We start from the raw sequence: 22,400 nt of genomic DNA, 5'->3' as shown, positions 1-22,400 counted from the left end.
TTTTAAATATACTATTTCTTATTAGCTTAAGCTTTTAGGATAAGTTGTGATTCTAACAAGGATAAAATTGTACCCCTTAGGCTTGTAAAAGTCTCAAGTCTTTTGTTTTCAGTAGATGTTTTTTTTTTGATAAGTAAAATTTTATAGAAAAGAAAGCGTAAGGCGCCCCTACGTACACAGGAAGTATACACAGGAGAGCCAAAGCTGACCTGAAAAGACCCGTACAAAAACCCAACAAAAAGACCCCAAGACAAAACCTAGAAACCGAAATAACACCCAAAAGACAACCTACTAAAGAACCCAAGCAACGCACCCAAAAAAAATAAAGAAAAACCTAAAAACTGAAAAAGCACCAGCGAACAACCCACAAGAACCCCCAAGATATACAACCCTACGACCTAATGGCCTTGTCTTTCCTACACCTCGAAGAAGCTTTAATGTGTCCGTAATTGACGGAACTTTGTAGATTCCGAAGCTCCCTCTTACTTTCGTGTTTTTTGCGCTCTATCATCTTGCCCTAGATTTCAATGAACCTCTGTCTCTGTTCCTCAGTCACCCCCGGATACATCTCAGAGATTCTCTCCCAAAAGTCCTTCAAAGCCAAGTGTTGAGCTTGTAGGCGTAGGGACTTTCCTACACTTGTTGTATTGAAGCTATGCTTGCAGTTCTCCTATTTGTTCTGCCTGTCATTTTGCTGTCAGTTGCCTGCTCCATGGTCTTTATGACACAAGCAACAATGCAGTTTATTTTCAGTTCAGCCTTGCTCTAGCCTCATTAGGGGTTGTTGCTTCCTTGCTGTCTCAGCGATGGATCATTTACCCGTGCATGCATCCATAGAGTTGGACTTTACTAATTAAGCTGCATTATGTGCTGACTACTCATTAATTGCTCGATTATCATGACATGAGCTTTTTGCTCATGGAGCTATATTTTTTTTTTTTGATAAGTAGTCGAGATATCATTAAAAGCGTAAGGCGCCTCCAGGTATACAAGAAGTATTCAAGAGAAGTTAGAAAATTATGATAACTAGTCACCAAAGAAGAAACAAAAACAGCTGTCCAAAGATACAATGTGTTGAAAAATAAAGATTTATTTTTCTCCAAAGTCTTTTCACGGTCCTTAAAATTTCTATCATTCATTTTTCTCCATAGGCACCACAACATTTTGGAGGGAAAAGACTTTGGAGGAGATTATTTTTATTACGAATAATAATTTGGAAGATAATGATGACGTATTGGCCAGTCTATTAGATGAAAAGGAAGCTATCCATTTAAGTTGGGTTAGGCTCTTTTTGAGGTTTCATTGCTTGGGACTTTATGATCATATTCATTTCATACTTGCTTTGGTACCCCAGAGAAACAAATCTTGACTGAATTTTTATTCCCCTGCTGATTGTCCTAGTCTTATAACATGAGGATTTAGGAACTGTTTCTTAGTTATCTTGTTAGATAATGATTTCTTTCCAGAATCTGGTGAGAATTGAGCCTCTCTATTATGTTTTGAATTTGTATAACAAACTTCTCTGTACACTGCAGTTATGGGTTGGTCGTGGAAGTAAGGCAGCAGAAGAGAAACAATTCTTCGACACCCACCTTGCCCCCTTCTACAGAATTGAACAGGTTTGAACATTGCTCTTATGATTTACTTTCTTTGTCAATGATCCTTTATGATCGTTTATAATATGGTCGCTAATATTTATATTTACTCATTTATGTAAAAAAGAAAAAAAGGAAAATCTTCTTTTTGGGCAAACATTTACTTTTGTCCTTGAAGTTTACTAGAAGTTTTAATTTGATCCCTAACATTTAAAAAGTGCTAACCGTATCCTTAAATTATTTAAATTATCACAATGAAGGCAGACAATATAGCATGACTTAATGATGTTGGCAACCAGAAGTCTGCGCAACCTTTTTGTTCTCTTTAGTTGTCTGAAAAGATCTATTTCTGCGTAATCCTCTTCTTCCGCTTTGTGCTCCTCATCCCTACTCTTCCAAAACTTCTTTGTGAAATTCCAGTTGCCAAATCATCATTAAGTCAAGCCACTATTTAAGATGACACGTCATTTATTGGCATTATTGAGACATGTAGAAGTACTTGATTGCAACTTTTCAATTTTTTTTTTTTTTTAAGTAATAAGTCAATCTCATTAAAAGCGTGAGGCGCCCCTTCGTACACTGGGAGACAAAAGGAAACTCCTAACTAGAGAAACTAGTAAGGAAATCAAGAAAGCTAAACGATAAGGGGAACACATAACCCTTGGTCCAAAGATACAAAGTCTGATAGAATGAGGATAAAAGTTCCTCAGGGGTCTTCTCTAAGTCTTCAAAGTTCCGGTTATTTCTTTCATTCCATAAGTACCAAAAGTGGGCGCCATTTTCCACACCGTAACACTCCTTGATTGGCCCGAAGACTACCAACAAGCAAGCAGATCGATAACTCGTCGTGGTATAACCCAAGAGAACCCAAAGCGACTGAAAAGAGAGTACTACAAGGCAGGAGCCACATCGCAATGGAGAAGGAGATGGTCCACGGACTCCTCCGTCTTCTTGCACATGCAGTATCTATTTATCACGATAACATGACGCTTTTTGAGATTGTCCAAGGTGAGGATCTTTCCAAGAGCCGCCGATCATGAAAAGAAGGCCGCCCTTGAGGGGGCTTGGGTCCACTACACACACTTCCAAGGAAAGTGAGCATTTATAGTACGAGTCAAGGAGTGAAAAAAAGTCTTGACCTTGAAAAGGCCTTTTTTGGAAGGGACCCACTAAAGCTTGTCTTTGCTACTTCTTTTGACTATAATTGAACGCAACATCTGGAAGAAAGAAGCAAAAATATTCACCTCTCAATCATGCGCTTCTCTAGTAAAGCTCACGTTCTATTGGTTGGAACCACCCAAGAACTCTAGGTTATTTGCAACAGAGGCGTCCTTAGCAGTGGCTATACCAAACAGGGCTGGAAAAGCTGCCTTGAGAGTCATATTCCCGGCCCACAGATCGTGCCAAAAGCTAATCCTAGTTCCATCTCCCACTTCGAATCTGGTGTAGCCTGAAAAAGTCTCTCAACCTTTTCTAACATTTTTCCATAATCCCACCCCAAAAGCTCCTGTAGGAAGTGGGAGCACCATCCGCCCCGTAAACAACCAAATTTGGAATCTACCACAGTTCTCCACCAACCATCTCTCTCAATACCAAAGCGCCACAGCCATTTACCTAGAAGAGCGCGGTTGAACATTCTTAAGTTACGGATACCCAACTCTCCCTTAGAGATTGGGGTGCAAACCTTAGCCTAGCTAACAAGGTGATATTTAAATTCATCACCAATCCCTCCCCATAGAAAGTCTCGTTGGAGTTTCTTAATGCGATTAGCCACACTAGCAGGGATGGGGAAGAGGGGCAAAAAGTATGTAGGTAGGTTGGAAAGTGTGCTCTTAATAAGGGTGACCCTGCTGCCTTTGGAAAGATACATCTGTTTCCAACTGGCCAACCAATGCTCCATCTTTTCCACAATGACATCCCAAATGTTAGAGACTAAATTAGAACTTTTTGTAATCTTCAGGGACCAAAACAAGTGTTTGCCGTTTTTCTTTTTGATGGGACCTAGTGAGGGCATCACTACAAGGATAGAGTCAATAGAAAATAGATGTAGGAAGCCACCTGGTGAAGATGGTGTAAAAACTAGGCCTATAGAAGAATATGAACAAGCTTGGTGGCTTCTTTGGACAGAGTTTCATCAACAATTGCTGCATTTGAGTATAATTGTTTACTTGAATTGACAAAAAAATCTTTTTCTTATGTTTATGGAGAATGGTGATTGAAGTCAAATTTGGGAGTCTAAGGGGTAGGTGGTGTTCTAAAGAGGTGTTGGGTACTTTTGGAGTGGGCGTGTGGAAACATATTAGAAGGGGGTGGGATAAGTTTCATAACCTTGTGCATTTTGAGGTTGGGGTTGGGTCACATGTAAGTTTCTAGCATGATTTGTGGCATGGGGATAGATCTTTGAAGCAATTTTTTTCCAGTTTTGTTTAGTATTGCTAGGAGTAAAGATGCGAGGGTGGCAGATAATTTGGTTGTTCAAAATGGAGTTACTTAGTGGAATGTCATATTTATGCGTCCAATCCAGGATTGGGAGATGGAGATGTAGTTGGTACTTTCTTTCTTTGCGTGGCTTTATTCTATTTCGGTTCGACATGGAGAGGATGATAGGTTAGTTTGGAGCCTCTCCAACAAGGGTCTAGTTGAAGTGAAGTCCTTTTATGAAGTGTTAAATAGAAAAGATGGCCCTTCATTTTCTTGTATCTGGCGTGTTAAGGCTCCGGCGATGGTGGCATTTTTTGTATGGACAGCAGTGTTAGGTAAAATTTTGACACATGACAATCTGCAAAAGAGGAATGTCGTGGTGATTGAGTAGTGCTGTATGTGTAAAAAGAGTGGGGAGTCCATTGAACATCTGCTACTTCATTGCGAAGTTGCTCGCGATCTATGGAGTTACATTCTTACTTTATTTGGGATAGAGTGGGTTATGCCACAAAAGGTGATGGAATTGTTGACTAACTGGAGCGCTTCGTTTGGGTGTGGTCCAGCTAAGGAAGTTTGGCAGTTAGTTCCGTTGTGTTTAATGTGGTGTCTTTGCTAGGAGCGGAATATGCGGCACTTTGAAGATGTAGAGACATTGATGTTGGAGTTATGAAAGCGTTTGCTTAACATGTTATATATTTGGATAGTGGCTCATCACAGCTTGAGTGTTTTTACTTTGCAGATTTTTTTAAATTTATTTTCTGTTCGTTCCTACTAGGGGTTCTCTTGTATACTTCCTGTTTACTAGGATTGTGCCCCTCTACGCTTTATTAAAGAATTGACGTTACTTATATAAAAAAAAAGTTTTTCTTTTGGGATGAATTTTCCAAAAGATATATGTGAGTCTACTCTTCTGTGATCTCACAATGCCTAGATTTCTGTTGTAATATTTTGATTTTTAGTGAAAATATTTTCAATTAGAACCTAAAAGAAAATCGGAGTAAGAATATTCTTATTGGGGCAAAAAGAATGTGTCTGAGAAAGGCCTTTTGTCCTCAATAGTTTGGGGTTAAGGCATACTCTTTTCTTGATACTGCACTGCTTCTACATTACAAAAAATATTCTTCCTGTTTTTCATAATATAAAATATACCGTTGTAATTTTATATGAAATACTTGACATGCAGTTGGTGTTTGTATATGTTTCAGCTCATAATAGCGACCGTGCCTGATCCACACCATGGCGAGTCACCTGGTATCGTTACAGAGGATAATATTCAGTTACTCTTTGAAGTACAAAAAAAGGTACTCTTGAGTGTTCGTGCTAAATTCAATTTAATTATGTGAACATCCTCCCCCCCAACCACCCACAAAAAAAAAAAAACCCCAGTTCTCTTTAGTATAGATGATGATTACTTTGTTCATTGCTCAATTTTGACAGGTTGATGGGATTTCTGCCAATTATTCAGGCTCAATGGTATCTCTAACTGACATTTGCTTGAAGCCTCTTGGTGGGGATTGTGCCACTCAAAGTATTCTGCAGGTTTTCACATGTTCTCTTTGCATTTATAGTGTTTTGCATGTGGAATATGTACTTGTGTTAGATATCTGGCAGTAGAGTGGTGTGATGGTACTTTTTCTTTTGATGGGTTTTATTTTTATTTTTGTTACTTTCCAACCATTACATTGTTGTTTAACTTAGCTTTTTCTTTCTGATAGTATTATAAAATGGATCCTGATAATTATGATGACTTTGGAGGAATACAGCATGCAGAGTATTGTTTTCAGGTAAACTTACAACTAGCTTTATTTAGAATTTGGGTGGCTTTACGTTTGAAATATTACAAACTTTTTATCTATTGATCCTTGATATACTTATGTAGTTTCATGTTTTTTACGGTAACTGTAATTTTTCTCTTTTATGGATGAGAACTACTATATACTTAATATTTCTAAATCCATGTATTTAAAAGGCTCACATCTTGTTCGTAGTTGGGTCCTTTAGTAGTTTGTTTTTGGTTTTTTTTTTTTTTTTTTTTTTTTTGGGGCCTTGGTGTTGTGGGTTTTTGCGTTAGCTTTGGTTGTTCCTGTGTACTTAGGGGTGCCTTACGCTTTCTTTAATAAAGTTTTCTTACTTATAAAAAAAAAAAGGCTCACATCTTTGGAAATCATGGGGGAATTACACTTTACCCCCTTGATGTATCCACCTATTGGCGATCTGACGCCCAATGTTTAAAAATTGGTAGATGAACCCTCTAACGTTAACAACGTGTGGCACTTAAAACCTTTCGTCCTCTTGCCCGTCAGTTTAGACAGAAAAGAGGTCAAATGCGTTGCATGTCACGTTTTAAAGCCCTTCAGTACCAATTTTGCCCCCCATGAAATTCAACCTGTGTGGCTTAAAAAATAACAGGGCGCCAATCAAACAGCTTTCACGTATGGATTTTGATATCTCCAAAACTCTGGTCTTTTCTCCATTCCCTTCCTCGGATGATCGGATCCCTATCCTTTTAAGCCCACCTCTGTCTCTCACAAACTTGCAGACATGCCCAGAAACACAGAGAACCCAAAAAACAGAGAAGGAAAAAAGAAAGATGGTCCAAATTTTAAATGCGGGTCCCATTGACGTCCACATCATCATTAACCATTCAATTATACTCCGCGGTCAACACCAAATATTAAGACCAACCTGCTGTTGTAAATCAAGTGTGGTTCCATCCGTGCTTCGTCAAATTCAGCACCACAAAATCGAAGCTCATCCCCACCACACTACGTTCACACCCCAACACAAAAATCCCAGTCACAGAATTAAAAGCCACGCATATCTGGAAACAGAGACAGAGTCCAGGCCAAGAAAGAAGATGGGAATTTATTATTATTTTTTTTTTGTGTTGTAGTAATAATACCTTTTCCTGCGGAAATTCAAGATGACTTGTGGGTAGGAACCCATGGTCCATGACAAGAAAGAAGTCCATCCCAGAACCTGGTACGTGATTTCCAGCGGAACTGAGTTCCACGAAGCCATTTCTCTCCCTGTCGGAGAGAGGAAACGATGAATGGTTAAACTTCTTTTCTTCTTTTCCTACATCCTCCGAGGACATCTTGGTCTTAAGTAGCTGTCTCCTAAGGATCATCATAGGACAACGCAAAAACATCTAGTGACACGGCTGCTGCGATGCATGTCCTGGATGCACCTAAGGTTGCCACAACTACGATCATGTGTGAAACAGCTGCTATGCCAGCTGTTGTCAAGAATTATACACAAGCAAGGCAGAATCCTAAAGATGCAGTACATCACTCAAGCCAACCCGCAAGACTGCATGCTGTCAAAATTCCTTTGGGGTGCATCCACAGAAACAGAACTGCTAGCCTTCATACCACCGAGTTTTGCTTGAACTACAATTATGAAAAAAGATTATATATGGTAAGCTCCTACTGAAGTATATGACCCCATGCATGAGCAAAATCGCTGTAGATTGGCATTATCCAAGTAATAATATGCTGCTCTTGCTTCTCAGGCTGAAGCATATAGTAATGAAAGCAACATGATTTCGATGGCCCAGCTATATGAAACGCGTTAAAAAATGGCTCAAATTGATTGCTAAAAGCATCTTTCTGCGTGTGCACAGTAAGGCCGTTCTAGTTTCTACCATAACGGTGCCACGCTCTCACTTTGATCACGCATGATGGCATGAACCAAAAATCATGAACTGCTGAGGTGAAAGTAACGAGGAAGCTGAAATGGCTTGCCCAGCTAAAAGGTATTCAATCAAATCCCTACACATGTACCAATTACCATATGCCAGCAAAGCAGATCGAACTTGCAGGAAAAGAAAAAGAAAAAAAACTACGATAAGCCAAAAGGATTTGAGATGGCTGATCGATCGGATTAGTTCAAACTGGAATTGTACTTGGAGAGATTGGGACGCGTGTTCAATCCCAATGGGTTTAATCGGAAGAGGAACCCAACCTGAATCCTACTAGGAATAATCAAGAATACAATCATTTTCGAATTTGGAATTTCAAACAAAAAATGTTCTTTGATTCTTCCTGAAGAATCCAACAGGTTCCCAGGCAAGAAAAAAGCATAACACTCGTGGACCAAAACACCCTAAGCAGTGAAATCATACATAAAAGTCTGCCTGTCAAGTGGAAAGCAACTGAAAAAATATCCTTACTGGTGTTGCTGCCTATGGTGTAATGAACGATACAGGCAACTTTGTTCTGGTATATACCACTCATTATTCAAGACTTTAAGACGCTACAATTTATTCTCGATTTATATTAAATATTTCAAGTGTTGTCAGGTGCCTCTGTTATCGACTTTCGCCAAGCTCACGGCGCAGAATGATCTGCCCTCGCACATGCCGGAGTTCTGCGCCTCTGCGAACCTGCTCTGCTTTCCTGATTTATCGCCGAGTCTGGAGAAGCACGAGAAGGAATCGAACTTTGTAGTGTACTCGGACCGGGACTTCACCAATTATGGCACGGATCGGCTCGGCGGGACCGACCCGTTCAGAAATACTCGGGTGACGAGAATCTCCCGGTTGACTTGTTTCGCCGGTATAGTCAAGACTCAATGGGCCACCAGTGGCTCCGGCGTGTTTTCCAAGTACGCCGACGACGTGAACGTCCCCAACCTCCGGTTCACTTCCTACTTTGACGATTCCAATGGCCATGTCCATTGTCCACACGTTCTCGGCCTACAGTGAGAACACCAACGCCGGTGACCAGAGATTCAGCAGCTATGTGAAGATTGGCAATGGGGCTCCGAATGAAACGGTGTGTTTTGAATAGAAGCAGTGGTAATTTTGGAAAGTTAGGCTTTAAAAGGTCACGTGCGTGGCACATGACCTCTTTTCCGTCACTTTTGACAGACTAAGTGGATGGAAGGTCCAGATTGACACACATGGTTAACGTTAGGGGGGTCGTCTACTAATTTTTAAACATTGGGCGTCAGATCACCAATAGGTGGATACATCAGGGGTAAAGTGTAATTTCTCCGGAAATCATTGACTGCTCCTTGAGCAATTGGCCAAATAACAATGTGGCCTTGCTTTGGGGGAGTTGCAATTGTTTATTTTGTTCTGAGGTCTTTGGAAGAAAAAACAAGGAATATCTAAAGAAATAAAATGACGAATAAGAGAGTAACATAAGGAACATTTTGCATATACCAAATCACACACCAAGGGTAAAACTAACTAAGAAGCTAATACATTAGATAAAAAAAATTATTTAGATTTAGCAATTAGTTATTATGGTGGATGAAGTGTTAAATTCTTTTTGGTGTCAAAGTTACCTCCCCTATACACTACTTGTTAGAGAGTAAGATTCATGTCTTGGATGCTACTGTCGTGGACAAATGCCAAATGGACTCTCTTGTGAAGATTCTGTTATGAGAAGAAAGACTACCAGTTAAAATGCACTGAGGTTTCTGTCTTAAGGTTGAGAGACGCCTAGTTGTTGATTTTTGGTTTTTAAGGACAAAGCTCTTGTGGCTTAATGGTTATGGAGGTTTCCATGTAAAAAATCACTCTAAATCTCTAAAATATTTAAATAGATGAGCCATGCATGAAAATAAATTGAAATTCAACATGGTGAGAGAAGCGGCGGACTAATTCCCTTGGAAGTATTCGACCTCAAAGTTTATGATCCTTTCGTGGACACTTACTCCATTGCCTGATCATTTGTTTCTCTATGCTGCTCTTCCAGTATCCATCGTTTCATGTTTCTTGGAATTCCAGGGTCTGGACTCCTGTATTTCTTCAGCAGCATCTGCTTTTTCGGTGTCCATGTTTTATGTTTTTAGCAAGTTCTGTAGTCTGGTTTCATGTGTTTTCTTTAGACTTAAATACTACATTTTTGTGGCACATCTAAAGCTTGTTATTGTTTACACGACTGTTATTGTGATTTCTGCTTCTTGTATGTTCACCTTGATTCCTGTATCTTCTTGCTGTCAGCATTACACTTCTGCAGACACTTGTTTGAGTGCATTTAAGGCTCCACTTGATCCAAGTACTGCCTTAGGAGGATTTTCTGGGAACAATTATTCCAAGGTAAAATATTCATCCGTTACTTACATATTTGAGTATATACTAATCTTGTGATGACATCCCAATTTCAGGCTTCTGCATTTGTTATTACCTACCCAGTTAATAATGCAATTGATGAAGTAGGCAATGAGAATGGACAAGCAGTGGCTTGGGAAAAAGCTTTCATACAGTTAGCAAAGGTTTGAGTATTGTGCATCCCTTTGTTGATTGTTTAATAGCTATTTTGTGTTGCTTGCATGTTTGTCATGTAGATATTATGCATTACTTGAAATGTAATTGTCTCCCTGTATGTTGCACTTCTGTTCTTTAACTCCCTCTCATAATGTGTTTTGGACTCCCATTGCATTATATGTTTGATGCTTCATTTTTTTGTTAGTAAAATATTTGGTGTAGTAGAATTAGAAGTGGAAAAGACAACCCCCCTCCCCCCCAAAAAAAGAGAAAAAATTGTATTCCTCTCCTATTTAAAGCCATGCAAATGTATGGAACGATTATTATGGAATAAAACAGTTTCTCTTCTCTTCAACTAAAACCTACCAATTATAGACCAAGACTGAAAATCTCAATTATTGGACCACATGAAATTCCCACCAACTAGAGTGATATCTATGAGACCATGCTAAAAAATGAATTCAGAAAAATCCACCATGGCTGGGGACTGTCGAGTGTCGCCTGATCTCTCACACAGATATAGGATAAATCACCCCCAATACAGCATGACTTCTCCTACAAGCTAATAAGCCCAGTCAATTCATCACATAGCCTTTTCCTATCATCATTTGGACCATAAACACCCCCAAAAGCCTACTCAAAATTATCACTGACACTTCTAAAAGAGCATGCAATGGTCTATGTCCCCACACAACCCTCAATCTTTTATACCACCCTCCTATCCCACATTAACAAAATCCTTCTAGAAGCCCCTCTAAACCCCAAGTAACACCAATCCACATGATGACATCCCTATAAACTTTGCACTATTTCCAGTTTAGTTTCTTGTAAACAAACAATGTCCACCTTCCACTCTCTAAGTAAACCTCTAAGCCTTAACCTTTTAAGTACTTGGTAATGTGGTACAACTTCAAATTACAAAAAAGAAAAAAGAAAAAAGAGGGACGGAGTTGGTCTGCATCTGCATTGGGATGTAGGCTCTGGTCACTTCAATTTATTAGCACGCAATCGATGTTGATGCTTAAAGCACCAATGAACAAATAATTATTAAGGAAAAAAGGTGAATGTGCATTCTGTTATCTCCACTATGTTTTATTCTCATTTAATTTGTATATGAAACATTTTAAACATTTTCCTTGGACATGTTCTCCATATTTTGAGATTTATTGTTTGTCCTTTTTTTTACTGCATTCTCCTGTGCATACAATCATTTCTACACTCCAGCATCCTCTGATAAGAGGAGGCCCTGTTAAAGGTATATACATGTATTGCTTGTTTAGTTCAAGTTTGTCTTTTGTATGATTTAAATGCTAGAGGTCACATCTTCTTGAAATGCTTTCATGCCTGTTAAAATTTGTACCAAACACATTGACAGGAGGAGCTGCTGCCGATGGTGCAGTCTAGCAATCTTACTCTTTCATTTTCATCTGAAAGCTCAATTGAGGAGGAATTGAAAAGGGAAAGTACTGCAGATGTTATAACAATAATAGTAAGTCATTAGAAAGTTGGTATTATCATGTTAGTGAAGTGGTTGTGAAGAATAATTTCAGTCACATGTTCTTTTACTGCCCTCTTGTCTAAACAAGTAATTTTCTTTTGATTACTTTTTCCTGTTCATGTCCAACTTTGTATCAGGTAAGCTATCTTGTAATGTTTGCTTACGTATCAGTGACATTGGGAGACGCATCTCATTTATCTTCCTTTTACCTCTCATCCAAGGTATAGTTTTTGAAGCACATCACTTTTGTCCTTGATTCCATTTATGTATATTTATGTACAAGTGCACATGTGCCTGTGTTTTTGCTTGTATTTTAATATGAATTATGTAAGCACTAGCGTGTGGCTATTTACGTTCTGTCTCTGGAGTTCAGTCATTGTTATTATTAACCATTGTGATAATTATTACTGCTACTGTTGCTAAAATTACTTTGACCTCTTATTGTGGGTGCCCGTGTTTTGGAGTATAAAATATATGTTGAATAATTTCATGCCATGTGGTGGCAAATATTTTTCTATTTGAAAACTCAAAAGTCTTAATATCTTCTTATCTTCACTTTTCCTCATATGAGGGCATATCCAGAAGATATTTAGAAGTAAGCTCCTTGGTTATATATATATTTTAAATTATTATTATTAAAATCATTATTCCTTCTTGAAATATTGCTTCTTCTCCTCCCCCTAACATTAGCCCCCTGCGGGCGCCGTTGGGGGGGTGGGAGAGAGAGATATATATTACTGTTTCAGTCTCGCCAGATGTTTGGAGCATGAAAAAAGTAACAGTCTGCTTAAACTAGGCAAGAAAAGCACGCAAAATTCCCTGCAGAAAATTTTTCTTCTATAGAAATGATATGTATTTGATTTTGACTATATGTCTTGACAACTTGCTTCTGTGGAAATCATATGTATTTGATTTCAACTCTATATGTCTTGACAACTTGAAAATGCAAGGTTTTCAGTTTGCCCGACTTATTATTATTATTTGGATAACAGCCAATGTCATCTATTCTTCAATCTACTTATCAACATCATCATTTGAAATTACAAATTTGTAGTAGTGGCCTTTCAACACTTGTAGACCTCAGTTTTGGAACCAATGCTCCAATAGACTGTAGCAGCTTCAGTATCCACTCACAGTTGGTTTTTTATTCATCAATATTCTTGGTTTTCAGAGATACATGGATTCCTTCCTTTTTTTTTTTTTTTTTTTCTTTTTTTTTTTTAATTTTTATGGAAGACATAGGTATGCATCTATATATAGATACATCCTGCATGCATGGATGTTTGCCATGTTTGCTTATGTACATGCCACAGAGACCCCTCTTAATAACTTATTCAATAAATTACAGTATAGTTTTCAATCTCATTTATTTATTTATTGTTTAATGGTTTCCAGGTGCTGCTTGGTCTTTCAGGCGTTTTGCTTGTTATGCTTTCTGTCCTTTCATCTGTAGGATTTTTCAGTGCTGTTGGAGTTAAATCCACGTTAATCATCATGGAAGTCATTCCTTTCCTAGTGTTGGCTGTAAGTTTTTGTCTAATTATTTATGGATGCTAGTTTTGTGTATGGCTGTAAATGAAACGAGCCGAGCCGAGCCGAGTTCGAGCTTTTTTGGACCTGCTCGAATTTTTTTTTAGTCTGTTTGAACTCGGCTTGTGAGCTCTGAAAATTTTGTTTGAAGCTCGGCTCATTAAGGGTTTTTGAGGTTCGAACTCGGCTCGAACTCATTACATATTTCTGAAATGAATGAGCTTGAGCTCGAGCTCAACTTTTTTTTGGGTACTTTCAAGCCATTATAACAAGCATTTCAAGTTTTAAACATTCAATTTCAAGGCAACTTAGAAGATGTGAATTTAAACAGAAATATTGAAAGTTGAAACATTGATTCTCAGCATTCATAAATCATAATGTTAACAAGCTATCAAACTTACAACTTAATATTTAAACTTAAAAGTTACAATTTACAACTTACAACTTAAAAATTAAAACTTATAAATTACAACAACTTCCAAATAACAAATTACATTAAATTACATATTACAACTTACAAAATACAAATTAAAAATTACAAACTACAAGCTACAAATTAAAACTTACAAGTTACAAGTTACAACTCACTTCATAAAGCCAACATTCAACAACAAATTCCAGATTACACATTCTCAAGAGTTCCAACATAAAAGCTTCAAGCTAACAAGATTCTCAAGAATTCCAAATTTCCAAAACATCCAAATATACAAACATAGAAAACAACATGAACTACAAATCTAAGTTATCTAAGTTCTAACAATACACTAGCAAGTCTAGCATTCACAAAAATAAGTCCAGTAGCATATCCCTGTGGATGGATAGTCTCCATCTCAAGAATTTCAACAAAAACTAGTCAATAGTTAACCTGCCAAGGCTGCCAGCTTGCAAAGTTTCAAGCTAACAATATAACATCTTAACATACACAAAATAATATAAACTAGTAAACTACACAGTCTACACTACACAACACAAGCATTCAAAAAAATTAAGTCAAATTGTCAAGCGTACAAAATAAATAAGTTTAAATACATGGCACTATGGCAGTGCAACAAATTGCCCAGGAGGCAGGGATTAACTTCTTCACCTGTTTATTACACATTTACAAGAGAAAATGAAAAAAATTAGTAATAAATTAATAATCATTATCAGAAAAAAGTAAGCATGCAAACAAAACATAATCAATGTATAACCGGTGTATAAATGAATCTAAAATGACCATTAAATAAAACAGAATCAACTTACCATGAGCTTACAAAATACTAACAAAAACTTACCCCAAATACAACACTTCCAGAATAGTTCCAGTCCACTTCCATACCAAGTATCTGCTTAAAATAACCAAAAAAAAAAGTAGATGAGTTATTTTTTTCAAGGCAAAGTACAAAATAGCAAAATAAATAAAAAATATATTAGAATTTGATCTCATTAACTATAACAAAAAAAACACTCCACAATCCAGCATTAAGGCAACTCAATCTCCACCAAAGAAGGTTCATCCAACTACAAAAAAAATCAAAGAATATTGGTTATTATTTATTTAAGGGAAAAGCTAAAACTCATTTAACAACACACCTATAAATTATAATACTCACATTAGAAGATTTACTAAGTCCATGTAGTGCTCGAACCCATTCAGCTCCACACAGTAGAATCTCAATAGTTTTAGTAGCTAAAGATGCACGATAGGGATCAATGACTCTTCCACTAGCACTAAATGTTGATTCCGAACTCACTGTAGTGATAGGAATTGCAAGGATGTCCTGTGCCATCTTAGATAAAATGCGGTACTAAGTTGATTGGATTTCCACCACTCCAAAGCATCAAACTTCAAATCAATACCCTCATCACAAATATAAACATCTTCTTCCAAATATATTTCCAGATCCGACTTTACAGGTTGAAAGGTATTAACACTTCTTACAAAAGAGTTAAACATAGCCATTCCACTTTTATTGCTCCTTTGAACACCACCAGATGAACCATCACTTGAAGATGAAGCAAAATCAGAATTACTTTGATGCCCACGGTTTGGGGCAACAGATAAGTTGTGGGCATCAACATACTCACCATACAACTCATTTAAAACACTACGTACCTTTTCAACATTTCTAGTGGCTTCAGGCTCTTGATAAATTTCAGGGAAACAAAATTGTACAAGTTTCAACTTAAACCTTGGATCCAAAACAGCACCAACAGCCATGAGCAGATTACATTCCCCCTAATACTTCTCAAATTTCAAATACATTTTTTCTGCCATTGTTCTTACATAAACATTGGCATCCTTAAATTTTTTACCCAACACATCTCTTATTCTCCAAACCTTAGGAAGAAATAAATTTGCAGTTGGATAATTACTCTTGGATAATTACTCCTTGATACTATCTTTGTCACCTCATTAAAAACCTCTAAAACATGACAAACATTCTCAACTTTAACCCAATCATCAACACTTGGCACCCAACGAAAACTTTGATCCCTATCTTCATACCTAGGGAACACTTTCCTAAACTCTAATGTAGCAGACAACATCATATAAGTGCTATCCCACCTAGTAGGAACATCTAAAATCAGTTTCTTAGAGGACAATTGGAACTGCAGCAAAGTGCTTCAACCTACCCTCCGATGCAACTATATACTTTATACCATCCCTAACACAATCCACAATATCCCCAATTTGACTAATACCATATTGCACCAACAAATTAGTGATATGAGCACAACAACGTACATGAAAGAGTTGTCCCTTAACAGATAATGTCTTTTTCAAAGCAAAATCATCTTTTAAAATTCGAATGGTCACATCATTGTTTCTTGCATTGTCTACTGTTATTGTAGACACCTTATTCTCAATTCCCCACTTAATGAAACTCTTTTGGCATCAACAATTATAACACCACTATGAGGGGGTGGGACATTAAAAAAGTCCAAGACACGTTTTTGTAAATGCCACCAAGAATCAACAAAATGACATGTAACTACCATATAAGACACTCTCTGACCTGAGGACCACATGTCAGTAGTTATGTTTACTTTGTTAACATTTCTCAACAAATTTTTCAGCTTATTTTTCTCTATTTCATAGGTAGACATACAATCACTTTTAGCAGTTGCACGGGATATCTTTTGCCAATAAAGAGTGTTAGCCCTCATAAACTTGTTAAACAAAGCGTGTTCCACTACTATAAAAGGATACTCATGGTAAAGTATCATATGAGAAGCGAGCTCTTGTACCTTCTAATGATCATAAGTAAAAAACATGATCCGGAGCTCACATTGCCACTATCAGAGTCAAATGTAATCACCTTCTGCTTCTTGCTAGCTGCTATGCGTGGAATACAACTATTCAAATGCCTGTAAAACTGAGTTGTGGCGCCCGAAGCAGGAATGCCAAGGATGGATTCACAGTGACTGCACTGGGCTTTCTTCAGACCAAATTGCAGTACTTAAAGTCCTTCTAAATTGGAGAGGTCTTCTTCCTCGACTTCCTTTCATAAGCATGCTTTTGAGGATTATCACCCTCTTGAACCTCCTCAGCCGCACAAGCACTTTCCCCACTGGGGATAGGCTGGACAACATTTCCATTAAGTGATTCAAGACTTACAAGTCCATCATCATCATCTGATGCAATATTCATCAAATTTAGGTTCACATCAAGTGAACCTTCGTCTACATTGGCTATCAACTCGTCCATGGACAGAGAGTGGTAGCTGACTACATTACAATAATAAACACAGAATACAATTACACAAACATATACATAACATTAAATAAAACAGAATGAATAATAAATTAAACCTAAAAATTTAAATAGCATCATGTTCATACTACAAATTAAAACCTAAATGATAATCATGAAACATCAAAATGTATCATTTTTCCCGAATTTCTCAGGACCCTAACAGAAACAGAGAGCTGGAAAAAATTATAGTATATTATACAGAACATTAAATAAAACAGAATGATTAATAAATCAAACCTAAAAATTTAAATAGCATCATGTTCATACTACAAATTAAAACCTAAATGATAATCATGAAACATCAAAATGTATCATTTTTCCCGAATTTCTCAGAACCCAAACAGAAACAAAGAGCTGAAAAAAATCATAGTATATTATACAGAGCATTAAATAAAACAGAATGAATAATAAATCAAACTTAAAAATTTAAATAGCATCATGTTCATATTACAAATTAAATCCTAAATGATAATCATGAAACATCAAAATGTATCATTTTTCCCGAATTTCTTAGAACCCAAATAGAGACAGAGAGCTGAAAAAAATCATAGTATATTATACAGAGCATTAAACAAAACAGAATGGATAATAAATCAATCCTAAAAATTTAAATAGCTTCATGTTCATACTACAAATTAAAACCTAAATGATAAACATGAAAAATCTGAATGTATCATTTTTCCAGAATTTCTCAGAACCTAGACAGAGACAGAGAGCTGAAAAAAAATCATAGTATATTATACAGAGCATTAAATAAAACAGAATGAATAATAAATCAAACCTAAATTGTCATAAAACCCTAAAATCAATTTATCATCGAACATCAAACATCAAACAACTGAAACAAATCAAACAAGGAAAAAACTCTCTGTTTTTTGAAAAATGGATAAATGAGAAAAAATTATTATTTTTTTTTTGCCTTTCTCGGTTACCTTAGACCCAAGACTTAGGGCAAGAGATATGGCGAGAAAGAGTGAGAGAAGATGAACAAAATTAGAAGATAGGCTAAGAGGATGAAGGAGAAAGAGAGATTCACCAAAAAAATCAGAAGGCCTTTGAGATTTTTGGAGAAAGCGCTCAAATCTCAAAGTTCTTTCTACAAGAGAGGAATCGAATTGACTAAACAAAGAACAAAGAGTAAATAATAAAAAAAAAAAAAATTTATACAGGCCATAAGCCGTTGAAGTTGAAGCGTACGAATCGTGGTGTGGGTTGTCGTTCTCATGCTCGAGATTTGACTGAAAATCGTAGATGTGAAACCTCAAGATCTCCTAGTACAGAGAGAGGATGAGAGAGTCTGAGAGAGGGGTTGAAAGATTTTGGAGGAAAAGCTGCTGGCGGTGAGGGTTAGAGACGTTTGTGAGAGAGATGAGATCAAATTTCATTGAATGCAGCAAGTGGGTGGATGAGAGCATTTACTCTCCTTGAGTCTGTTGAGGTGAGGAACGAAGAGTCAAGAAGAAACTAAGAAATGGAGTTGCGGAATGACAGAAATGAGAGAAAAGAAAGAAACCCTAAACCTAAAACAACATATCTCTCCCTCCATTTCTTTTTTGGCCGTTGGATCTTCATCATTGATGAAGATCCAACGGCCCAAACAAAGGCAACGAAATTGAAAAGAAAGAAAAAAAGAAAAAAAAGGAAGAGGCTGCTTGCCTACTTGGCAATTCAAAATTCAAACGGAATCAAACCTAACTACTAGTTAGGTTTTAAAAAAAATTATTATATTTTAATATTTAACTTTTATATATATATATATGAACGAGCCTATCAAGTCGAGTCGAGTCGAGTTTCTACGAGCTTTGTTCATGATCATACCCCGAGCCGAGCCGAGTATTGACATGTTCAGCTCATTTATTAAACGAGTTTTAAAAAATGTTCATGCTCTGTTCATTTAATAAATGAACAGATCCCGAGTCAAGCTTTCTCGAGCCGAGTCCGAGTATGCTTACGAGTAGTTCTGCTCGCTTACAGCCCTAGTTTTGTGTTAATAATGTTTTGTTAAGGGAGTTCTGTCCTAAATTAATCTTAGTTGCTATCACTGTTTTTTTTTTTTTTTTTTTTTTTTTTTTTTTTTTTTTCAGTTTTACTGTCATTATATGACATCCCCAAGAAGCTTCACCTCCTCCATAAGAGTGGATCTTTCTGGATTGCTAACAATTTCTACCTTCTTCATACTCTCCTCAACACCTAACATCCTCCCCTTCAATGATACCGAGAACACACAGCTCCTCCAAAAGGACCTTCTTCTTTCTTTCTACATTGTCAGACACCTCCTCATTCCATCTCTTTAGGTTAACTGTCAAAGTTTTGAACTTGCTAGATAAAATGAAGCTAGGATTGCCTTGGAAAAGATAAGAGTCCCACTACTGTTTCACCCTGTCCACAAAAACCTCTAGACTTTAGCCATGTATTTTCAAATTTGAAGGGCCTACTACCCCTATGAAAATCACCACAATCAAGGAAGATCGGTAAATGATCCGAACAAGGTGAACATTCATAAACTCTATTGAAATGCAACCAATCAGACTAATAACTTAAAGCCCACAGGTCAACAATATTCTCACTCTCCCAAAGATAATATGCCACAAACAACATAAAAGGAGTATACACATGCTGTTGATATTCGTATGATCTTGTTCTCTACTTGTCATTAAGTTTGGGCCTAGACAAACCTCTAACAAGCATGCTTGAAACTCTTGGACCACTGGTTTATAGCAAGTTGATTATGCCAGAACACCTCCTTTCCGTTTTTTCCTTGTTTTATGTTGCATATCACATATAGTTTTATGTTTTTGTGATCTTGAAACCCTCTCCTCTTTTCCATGTGTTTGTGTGCATAAGCATGCATGTTTTTGCATATTTGATAATTATATTGTGCAATGACAATCTTTTTCCCCGAAATTAGGTTGGAGTGGATAACATGTGTATACTGGTACATTCTGTGAAACGGCAATCATTGGAGTTACCTTTAGAAGAACGTATAAGTAATGCACTGGTTGAAGTTGGTCCATCTATAACACTGGCCAGTTTATCTGAGATTGTGGCATTTGCAGTTGGTGGTTTCATTCCTATGCCAGCTTGCCGTGTCTTCTCGATGTTTGCAGGTTGAAAATTTTCTCCTATATTTTAAGTGTTTTGATTTTTTTTTTTTTTTAATACTACTTTGACCTTTTAACTACCTGTTTTTCTGTAGCTTTGGCTGTTCTAGTGGACTTCCTTCTGCAAGTTACTGCCTTTGTTGCATTGATAGTTTTTGACTGTTTGAGAGCTGAGGATAACAGGATCGACTGTTTTCCATGCATAAAACTTCCTTCATGTTCTGTTGAACCTAATGGAGGTATTTGTTTAAGCTTGATTTCATGATATGTATATTGGTCAGATTTCTTTTCTAGTATAGAATCAAATTTAGCTTGTACTTCATAATGTTAATTGTACATTTTCCCTGCATTTGTGATTCTCTATTAGCTCTGATAGAATTAGTTCAATGAAGTGTAGGCATCAATGAGAACAGAGCTGGATTGCTTGCACGATATATGAAGGTAAGTTTTTTGGTTCAATAATAAAAATCATGTATTAGTTGACTTCATCTTAAATTTGTGGATGCTGTTAGGGTATGTGTTGTGTATTTATTTACTTTTGATTACTTTATATTTCGTGTGGATATTATCAGAGTATTGACATATTTCTCCAATAAATGTCCGATCATATATTTTCCTTTGCTTTTCTTCTCAAGATTAATTTTATTTGTTAGTTTTCTTGTAGGAAGTTCATGCACCCATTCTTGGACTTTGGGGAGTTAAATTTGTCGTCATTGCTGTCTTTTTGGCTTTTACTTTAGCAAGCATTGTAAGCCACTTACATATTGGTGGTTTTCTTTTCCGTCTGCCCACTGTTGACAGCCTATTATTAAATAATTAACTTCCCATGTGTTTTGACCCTTATAGGCATTAAGTACAAGGATCCAACCTGGTTTGGAGCAGCAGATTGTTCTTCCCCGGGATTCTTACCTGCAGGTTTAAGTTTGTTCTTCTGATTCCCTATTATTTTGAGAAATGCTCTTTCACTGAAAGATACTTCTAGTCCTGCATCTTATCTTAAGTTTTTACGTGTCAGGGGTATTTCAATAATGTCTCAGAGTATCTCAGAATTGGACCACCTTTGTATTTTGTTGTAAAGGATTACAATTACAGGTACCTGTTTAAACAGTCTTATTGCCCTCTTCCTGTTTTGCGCTCTATATTTTAGAGCGTAATTGTAAGTCAATTTTTGGATCATTTCCAGTAGAAGATTAGTTCATTTAATGCCTGAGAGAAGTAATGCGTAAAAGACATGGCATTAAAATATCCCATGCAAGAAATCAGGGGTTATTAAATTTGTCACCAATGAACCTTATGTTAAATTACAGGGCTCTAACTTTTTTTTTTTGATGAATAATAAAGCACTAACTTATTCTTTAGAATGGGTTCATCACAGAATAAGAGGATTAATTGCATAACGAAAAATGAAGTGGTTGGAAAGCGTTGCGTTCTTTGGGAATGTTGCTATCCCCTTGAATTGGTTTGAAATAATATGATAATCGTTGCTATGTCTGTTATTTTACTAAATTGCTTCTTTAATTTTGTTTTGAAAATGTGTTGGTACTCCTGTAGATGACTTTAATGATCTGGTTTTAGCTTTTGTTGGGTCAATGGTATCTTTGGGTGGGGCCAATAATGTCACCTAGTATCAATTTAAATTAAAAAAATTGTATTTTGACTTGAGATTTGGGGTGAGGAGATTGTAGCATGATTTGTGATTGAAGGCACTCTTCGGTGGGAAGGCCAACAACACATGGGTCAAGGTGTTTTGAAGGATATTTTGGTCTAAAATATGAGAGTTATTACCCTGGATATAGTTTAATGAAGAAAAGTAGATGGGTCAAGTCTTTCTTGAGTTGAGAAGTTGGCGAGAATTTAAAGTTACTCGGTTAGTTGAGAAAATCCAATGCTTGATGCAGAGAAAGTAGAAATGTCTTGTCTCATTTCTTATGAACACCTTGCTTGATCTGATATGCATTAACTCTCTTACTCAGCTTGGAATCAAGGCAAACAAACCAGTTATGCTCCATCAGCCAGTGTGATTCAAACTCTCTTTTGAACGAGGTAGTAAAATATTAGTTTTCTTTTCAAATTTGTTGTCAAGTATCATTTCTGCACGTCCATACATGTGTGAGATATATATTAAGAACTACTCATTCAATATGCTTACTAGATTATTTATCAAGATGGGATTTAAAACATTACGTGTTAAAATGTAGTAATGCTCCACGATTATTGTGTCACTTTTGTCTAGATGCTGTGAGAATTTGCAATTTAGAAATTGCAAATTTTTGTCCGTGATAAATTTGTTGTGTTC

At 36.8% G+C, this 22,400-nt stretch overlaps 2 protein-coding genes across 3 annotated transcripts in view; both read left to right on the top strand.

Moving 5' to 3' along the window:
* LOC133881634 (uncharacterized) overlaps window positions 1-22,400 on the top strand; it is a 37,051-nt gene that overhangs the window by 7,290 nt on the left and 7,361 nt on the right. For both annotated transcript variants that reach the window (XM_062320609.1, XM_062320608.1), the window contains exons 11-26: window positions 1,536-1,619; window positions 5,222-5,317; window positions 5,454-5,555; window positions 5,732-5,800; window positions 9,973-10,068; window positions 10,137-10,244; window positions 11,612-11,725; window positions 11,872-11,955; window positions 13,130-13,258; window positions 19,912-20,110; window positions 20,200-20,343; window positions 20,502-20,545; window positions 20,769-20,852; window positions 20,951-21,019; window positions 21,120-21,196; window positions 22,078-22,147. In XM_062320609.1, coding sequence (XP_062176593.1) covers window positions 1,536-1,619; window positions 5,222-5,317; window positions 5,454-5,555; window positions 5,732-5,800; window positions 9,973-10,068; window positions 10,137-10,244; window positions 11,612-11,725; window positions 11,872-11,955; window positions 13,130-13,258; window positions 19,912-20,110; window positions 20,200-20,343; window positions 20,502-20,545; window positions 20,769-20,852; window positions 20,951-21,019; window positions 21,120-21,196; window positions 22,078-22,147 — 1,569 coding nt within the window. The remainder of the gene's footprint in view (window positions 1-1,535; window positions 1,620-5,221; window positions 5,318-5,453; window positions 5,556-5,731; window positions 5,801-9,972; window positions 10,069-10,136; window positions 10,245-11,611; window positions 11,726-11,871; window positions 11,956-13,129; window positions 13,259-19,911; window positions 20,111-20,199; window positions 20,344-20,501; window positions 20,546-20,768; window positions 20,853-20,950; window positions 21,020-21,119; window positions 21,197-22,077; window positions 22,148-22,400) is intronic.
* LOC133881635 (polygalacturonase 1 beta-like protein 1) lies at window positions 7,317-9,955 on the top strand. The gene is made up of 2 exons (XM_062320610.1): window positions 7,317-8,239; window positions 8,320-9,955. Exons 1-2 carry the CDS (start codon window positions 8,213-8,215, stop codon window positions 8,722-8,724), a joined length of 432 nt encoding a protein of 143 aa, XP_062176594.1. The 5' UTR covers window positions 7,317-8,212; the 3' UTR covers window positions 8,725-9,955.

This window comes from Alnus glutinosa, chromosome 11 (assembly GCF_958979055.1).
Source record: "Alnus glutinosa chromosome 11, dhAlnGlut1.1, whole genome shotgun sequence".
NCBI lineage: Eukaryota > Viridiplantae > Streptophyta > Magnoliopsida > Fagales > Betulaceae > Alnus > Alnus glutinosa.
The sequence above is the reverse complement of the archived record's forward strand: the minus strand, read 5'-3'. Positions and strand labels throughout refer to the sequence as shown.